Source organism: Physeter macrocephalus, chromosome 19 (assembly GCF_002837175.3).
Source record: "Physeter macrocephalus isolate SW-GA chromosome 19, ASM283717v5, whole genome shotgun sequence".
In the NCBI taxonomy this organism is placed as follows: domain Eukaryota; kingdom Metazoa; phylum Chordata; class Mammalia; order Artiodactyla; family Physeteridae; genus Physeter; species Physeter macrocephalus.
The window spans coordinates 27,268,173-27,276,101 of NC_041232.1; the positions used below are offsets into that span (position 1 = coordinate 27,268,173).

At 47.3% G+C, this 7,929-nt stretch overlaps 1 protein-coding gene across 2 annotated transcripts in view; it reads right to left on the reverse strand.

Annotated features, from left to right (window-relative positions):
- The window catches only part of RAB31 (RAB31, member RAS oncogene family), a 114,009-nt gene that overhangs the window by 12,024 nt on the left and 94,056 nt on the right, over positions 1-7,929 (reverse strand). For both annotated transcript variants that reach the window (XM_007127165.4, XM_007127164.4), the window contains exon 6: positions 5,847-5,956. In XM_007127165.4, coding sequence (XP_007127227.1) covers positions 5,847-5,956 — 110 coding nt within the window. The remainder of the gene's footprint in view (positions 1-5,846; positions 5,957-7,929) is intronic.

Genomic DNA, 7,929 nt, shown 5'->3' on the forward strand with positions numbered 1-7,929 from the left:
TGACAATTTGCTCTATGTGAAACATCATTACTACATTTTGCACGGCGGGTCAATTTCTTCTTTAGAATCACTGGGATAAAAGATATGCATGTTTAGGGCTTTTGAGACACAACTTACCCATATTCTGAAACTACATTCTTTTGCAGAGGTCTCCTATCATTGCATTTGGTAAATTAACCTTTGAGGGGTTAAGAAAGTGGACAGGCTTTGTCTTTGTCCTTTCCTTGTGCCACAAAGGCTAAACTTACCTTCATTTGACAGTTTGCTGTACTATTATAAAATGTGCAAATGTTTTGTTTTGTTTTAAAATTTCTTTGATCTGCTCCAAACCAAAAGTGTCCACCTAGAGAATTTCAGAATCCAGTGGACTTAAAATAGCTAACACTCTGTACAACAAATGATTGCAGACAAGACACGATTACTGCCCATAAGCCTTAACTTCCTGTCTTTCTTGTTAACACCCTATTCTAATTTTTCCAAACTCATACGCTTGTACCTCTAATTACATTCACTTTAAAAAAAACCAAACATTTCTCACCTTGTTCTCAAACTAACAACAAACAAAAGCCTAGTTTCATCTCTAGATGTGATGTTCAGGACAAAGCCTGTGTTCTCTAGTCAGTATTCAAGCTAACTGATCAGAAGCACAGCTGTCCGGCCTAGGTCCTGCCCCAATCCAGACATGTTTCTGTTGAGCCTGCAACCCCAAGTCTTTTTGCCCTCAGGGAGAGATTCTTTTTAAAGGGTGGGGGATTTGAGTTGAATAACTGAAATCCACAAAGTACACCTTGTGCTCCCCATGCTCCAGAATCCAGTCTGCCAGGCTCCTAGCAAATCCAGCCTCAGAGGACTTGCTCCTGTGCTCACCTGCCTCCTTCCAGGGAAGGGAGCCTGGGGTGCATCTCAGGACCATGCTGTTCCTTGTTCCCCATTCGGACCACTACCCAGTGTTCCTGGTTCTACTCCCAAAAGACTTCTGAAATTCACATCTACGTATTTCCTCTTCATCCAGGCCTCTCTCCTAGAGGATGGCAACAGCATCCTCCTCCTCCAGACACATTCTCCAGGGTGGATCTTCCCACTACAAGGCCTGCAAGCATCTGGCTCGGTCTCTAACACCCCCTTCGCCCCCCCCTCACCACCCCCCGCCGTGTGGTCCCTGAGCTCCCACCCTGCAGCCCACCCACCTCCTTTGTCTTCCTTAAAGGCTCCACCACTTCCTGCCTCAGGAACCCACACACCATGTCCACTTGGCCTGACTGCTCTTCCTGAGCTCTCTGCCCTCTTCTCATTTTTTGGGTCTAGCCTAAAACCATCTCCCTGGGGAGACCTTCCCCAGCCAATCTAAAGTCCCCACCTGTAACTGTCCCCACGGTCCTTGTACTTTTGCTTCTCAGCCTTGACTATGATGTGTAATTACACACCCACTTGACTGTACCCACAGCCTGTCTCCCCACTCGACCGTCAGTCTGTTTTGTTCCCCAGGCTGTCCCTGGTGTCCAGCATGGCCCCTGACCCATAAAAGAGAGAAGAAGAGAGAGATAGGAGGCCTGTCCAATGGGCTGGTGCTAGCCAACTTAAGTACTCATAGAAAAGTGACACATTTCACTTGACCTAGTGAATCCACTGAAATATTACCTCCTGGAACAGCATGAGATGAGCTGGAAGGTCCAGATGCAAAAACCTCAACTGGGCATGCTCCTATTTCCTAGCCTCATCTTTACGGGGAATGTGCCAGAATGAGATCAGCTCCCAGAGGACTTACAGCTCACCAGAAGAAGAGATGCATACCTGGAACCCTTGGAGAATCACTCAGAGAAAGAATATGTCCAAGTGTCAAAGTGATGGAGCAGACCATAGTAACCTCAAGTCAAAGGTGAGAGCCATGCATGAGACTTCACGAAGGAAGGAGATTCCAGGGAATTAACATCTGTGGGGAGGAAGAGAGGAGCATCTCATGCAGGGTGGGGTGGGAGAGAGCGAATGTACAAAGGAGGGAGCAAAGATGAAGCCTTTACTGCTGTCAGGGCTCCTCACCTGTCTCTCAATGTGACTGAGATGGGCAGAGTAGTTTCATAGGGAAGACCATACAGGTTTGGGACAGTAATCAAGTATTCTCTGTGTTGCCACACACCAATTTAAAAACTCAATGGACAATAGTTTTCTTGGCTAAGAATCCTTCCTATGTTTTAACTCAAAGAGGAAAACATTAGTGTTCAAACTAAAGGTATAAAAACCCGGGAAAAAAAAAAAGAACAACCCCATGGGACTTCCCTGGCAGTCCAGTGGTTAAGACTCTGCATTTCCAATGCAGGGGGTGTGGGCTTGATCCCTGGTTGGGGAACTAAGATCCCACATGCCACATGGTGCGGCTGAAAATAAAAGAACAACCCTGAATGGAGATGCACGAAAGAACATTAGCCACACACCGTTGGGTAAAGCGGGTCCAAAAGTGAGCGGTGGAAAAGGGCACCAGGAGCAGGCCAGCCAGAGAACGGAGTGTGCACAGACCACCCCAAAGGGCAGCAACAAACACTTTACAGGGCAGCTTCAGTCTGAAAACAGTATTTTGCTAGCAATTTCCAGTTACGAAATATATTAACTTATGTTCCCAAAACACAGTTGTCTCATTTCTGGCTTACGGGCCTTCTGGGAATGTAAAAGGGAAACACTGGTCTCTTGTTCCGAGTCCGTATGAATCAATTTTGCTTAAGCACACCTCTTTAACGGCTTTTCTTCTCACTCCTCCTGCATGGTTTTCTGTGACTGCTCTGTCCTGGGCATGTTGTCTCTGTAACCCTGCTCTGGGGGGCACAGGTGTCAGCAATATCTTGACCTATTTTGAGTTCAGGGAGGAGCACATGTAATACAAGCTGGAACAGGGGGCAGGAAAATAAACGAGGTGTCTGCTGTAATATATCTAGGTGCGCTCGGTACTGTGTTTTAAGTTAACCTGTAAGTGGGTGACAACATCCCACTCTGGAGACATGCACCTGAAGGGGTAGAGGCCACGGAGGCACCAGGGTCCACATTATAAATATGGACGGAGATCTCGCCACTGTCTGGGTATCCACAGGCTTCTTTGCTAAGGTAATTCTAACCAAAGTCTAATGAAACAGAAACAAACAACTGTTTATTTGACGTGGAAGATGAGGAGATACAAGAATTCAATGGCTTCTCTACGAATTAATGATTTGAAGCCATGATTACCCAGTGCTATAAGCAAAACGCTTTTTTAAAAAAAATTAAATGAAGCAGACCACCAGGCTCTCAGGAATTCCTTATGCAAAGTCCCCATCACTTTGATCCATAAAGACCTCATATGCATGAAGGGATTTATCCTGGCTGAACAGAGCAAAGAAACAGCTTTTGAGTTGAGAGGCTAATGCTTGGGCTTAGGCTTGTTTTCTTCCTTGAAGTCCTTATGTCATTTTACATTGAAAGCATGACTTTGCAGAAACCTCGGAAGGCTCCCTAGCTCGTGCAGAAATCCCAAGGTGAATTTCAGGTACACAGAGCTGCGTGGATGCTGGGGAGAGGGCTCTGGAAAATACCAGGAGCTGCACAGGGACGGCTGTGAATGTCACAGTTGTCAGGAGCTCTCCTGCTGCGTTAATTAAAACCACTAATACATTCATAAAAACAAAATGTTTACTAGCTGTACAACTAGCCTGACGTACCAGAAAAGCTGAACGTCCCCAGAAAAGACAGAGCTTGAAGAAATACGAGGTTAGTGGAATGAGCTCGATCCAAACCCTCTTAGACGTCACCCAGACTCACACGGCGCATCCCTGCACCCTTGGCCCAATTTCGGGAAGGAGCAGGATGTTGGGGGTAGGAATTTATTAATTAATTAATTAATTTATTTTTGCTGTGTTGGGTCTTCGTTTCTGGGCGAGGGCTTTCTCTAGCTGTGGCAAGCGGGGGCCACTCTTCATCGCGGTGCGTGGGCCTCTCACTACCGTGGCCTCTCAAGTTGCGGAGCACAGGCTCCAGACGCACAGGCTCAGTAGTTGTGGCTCACGGGCCTAGTTGCTCCGTGGCATGTGGGATCCTCCCAGACCAGGGCTCGAACCCGTGTCCCCTGCATTAGCAGGCAGATTCTCAACCACTGCGCCACCAGGGAAGCCCAACACTATTGTTTTGAGGGTGAAACCACAGCAGGAACACAAATCCTTCTGAAGGAGGAAGGAAGGGAAGTGGATGTGGACCCCAGCGAACAAGTGGGAACAGGGCTGCAGAGAGCTTCACTGCTTCTTTCGCGTGTTCCTGGGCCCTGTAAGTAACCCAGGTCAGAGTTCCTCATGTGCGGTGAAGTCTCCTTCAAGCCAAGAGAAACAAGCAAAATATTCCCTGCTGTGGGTTCTCAGAGTCTTAAGTAACAAACCAAAACCAGCGGAAAGGAAATCAAATCTGTCCTGGGAAGCACGGCCCCTCTGCCTCTGAGAGGTTCGCCAACAGGGACTGCAGGCAGCACGGAGACCAAAACATCAGTTTCCCTTTTGGAATTCCCTTTTGGAATTCCCTTCTGGAATTGCCTGCAGCCCAGATTCTTGAGAACAACTGCCAACTGTTCTGGGGTTCGGCCTTTCCTGAGACGGGCACCCCAGGACTTTGGGTCCCTGCACCTGGCTAGGCACACGCTCCGAGGGCATCTCAGGACACAGTTTCCTGAGACAGCCACCGGCAGGTCGCTCTCTGGGGGGACCCAGGATGGAAAGCTGTTACCAAGGAAGCTGTGAAGGTTTAAGCTGGCCGTCAGCTGGGGAACAGCCGCAGATAAAGGTTATTCGTGAGACCAACATAAAGATAGGGAAGCAAACACGACCCAGGACTGGGGACAAAGACAAGAGCCATCAGCTCCCATCAGTAACTGATCAGATGGACCCAGAGATGATCATGCTGAGTGAAGTAAGCCAGGCAGAGAACGACAAATACCATATGATATCACTTCTTACATGTGGAGTATAAAAATATATATATAAATGAACTTATTTACAAAACAGAAACAGCTCACAGACATAGAAAACAAACTTATGGTCACCAAAGGGGAAAGGGGAGGGATAAATTAGGAGTTTGGGATTGACATAAACACACTACTATATATAAAACCCAATTTATATATATATAACCAATAAGGACCTACTGTATAGCACAGGGAACTGTGCTCAATATCTTGTAATAATCTGCAAGAGAAAAGAATCCGAAAAAAAGTATATATATATACACACACGTATAACTGAATGACTTTGCTGTGTACCTGAAACTAACACGACACTGTAAATCAACTATACTTCAATTAAGAAAAAAAAAACCTCATCAGAAATGAGGAAAAGTTTTCCACACCAACTCTCCACCCACTTCCCAACTTCAGGTCACATGGGATGGAGACACCACTTCTTGCCGACGATCACCAGGCAAAAGAAATGACTAAAAGCTTCTCTTGTTTCATTTGCCCAGAGTCATTCACTTTCATGGGTGATTTTGGTTTTCTATACCTTTATCACTCTCTATTTTCTTTCTCCTCCCCTGGACATGCTAACATAAAATGCTATAAAATACATAATTCTTTGATGAAAATACATTTTATTTTTCAACAGGATTACTTCATTTTGATTCACGAAACCCAGACTCGGCAGGTGAAAGCACAGACTCGTGGAGATGGAGAATGAGGATGCGCCGTGCGGCTCTGCAGTAACCAGGGCAGAACTGCAGGGTTCAGTATCTGTGGCATCAGACAAATTCACACAGAGGAAATGCTCTCCTCTGAGCTCCCTGGTTTTTATCCTCTGACTCCCAGAGCATAAAAATGCAAGCTATGCGGAAAACACAAATCAGGTACTTACTGATTCCTTGAAAGAGCTCTTCGATATTAATTGCATTCTTTGCACTGGTCTCAACCACAACAGCACCAATGGACTCTGCGTACTCCTTAGCATCCTTCAAGGGCACCTCCCTGGAAAAGAGGGCAAACCCAGACAGAGATGAATGCTCGTTTGTACAGGATAAATAACCCGAGAGAGCACAGAAGACGCTCACGTGCAAACAGCTCCCTTGTGGTCCTGCAGAATAACTCGGTTGCTCAGCAAGGATTGAAAACCTAGGATGGGTGAGGCTTTTTCAGGTTTAAAACCTGGTCTCTGGCACCCATGGAGATAAACTACTGTCCCCGGTCCTACCGAAGGAAAGAACTCCAGAACAGTAGGAAAAGGCTTTAGGAGTAAGGCCAGCTTTCAGAGTTAGGGTTGATTCCAAAATTTTTTCCCATAATAATGACTCAATATTTTTAAAAATTTGTGTATGTGCACATGCATGCATACATGACTTTCTAAGGATTTCCAATATATTGCCTTTTATAAATCAGAGAAAATATGTGACATGATCTGGAAGTTTGGCAGTGAGCATGTTCACAACTCCAACGGCACATTTAGATGAATAATCTAAAAAGACATTTATTGATGTACTTTTCATGTGAAGATACTGCGGGGGATCCAAACATTTAAAAAGACACAGTTCCTATTCTCCAGAAGTTTGTTGATGTATTCAACCAATATTTAGTGAGTGCTGTTGTATGCCAGCCTTTCTTTCAGGTGTAGAGAAAACCCTAGTCCCTGCCTTCTGGAATCTACACTTGAGAGCGAAGACACACACACCCACGGAGGTGCTAAGGCACAACACTGTCATATCTGTGTGGATAGCAAAGTGCTCAGGAGTAGCGGGGTAGAGAGCCATGCATTTGATCAACGGAACCCAGGCAGGTGCCTTGGAGGAGGTCACTGAAGTGTGGCCACGAGCGGCAGTGAGAACATGGACCAGAGCTTGTGATACAGCAGCCTGACGAAGACCCCACAGGTGGGGAGAGCCCTCATTCCCCCATCCCAGGTGCCATGGAAAGTCAGCTCTGCACCCAACACTGCCTTGGGTACAATGGAGGGTTGACAATGAAGGACGTGGGGTCTGAGTGCAGAGAAAGTCAGTGATGGGGCTGAGAGGGTCCAGCAGGGATCGTGGATGGGCAGGTGGGCACCTAGTGGTCACGGAGGGCCAGCGACAGGGTCAGCTCCACATCCTAGGGAAACAGGGGCATGAAAGGGGCTAGAGGGGGAGGCAGGGGAGAGAGAGTTTGCCAGCTCCTCCAGTGCTGCAGGCAAGAGAATGCAGGGCTGGGCTAGGGGGATGCTACAGGGAAAGGGCAGAGGGTAGGGGAAAATCAAAACCGGGAGGGCAGTTCTTCTATAGGCCTCATCGATGGTTTCAACTGGTGCATAAAGTTACTGGGAAGGGCTTCCCTGGTGGCGCAGTGGTTAAGAATCCTCCTGCCAATGCAGGGCACATGGGTTCGAGCCTTGGTCCAGTAAGATCCCATATGCCACGGAGTGACTAAGCCCGTGCGCCACAACTACTGAGCCCACATGCCTAGAGCCCATGCTCTGCAACAAGAGAAGCCACCGCAATGAGAAGCCCGCGCACCGCAACGAAGAGTAGCCCCCACTCGCCGCAACTAGAGAAAGCCCGCGCACAGCAATGAAGACCCAGTGCAGCCAGAAATAAAATAAATAAATGTATATATTAAAAAAAAAAGTCACTGGGCAACTTCTACCTGGCATTTAAATTCTCTCCAGACCCCAAATCATATGAGACGAGGACTTTTCAGGCACTTCCTGGGAAAGGGTCCCACTGCCACCTTCAAGACGGCGGTCCCAGGAGAAAAGAGGCCTCCTGAGCCATGTCAGCTGGAATCTGCACTTGCGTTATCATTCTCACCAAAGATGCACTGGGCAAAATGACCCTCCTGAATCTACCCTCTTTCTTGTTTTCTAACAGACAAGCCCCGGGGCCTCTAAGTTACTAAAAGTAAGTCTTCAGGGGCTTCCCTGGTGGCGCAGTGGTTGAGAGTCCGCCTGCCGATGCAGGGGACGCGGGTTCGTG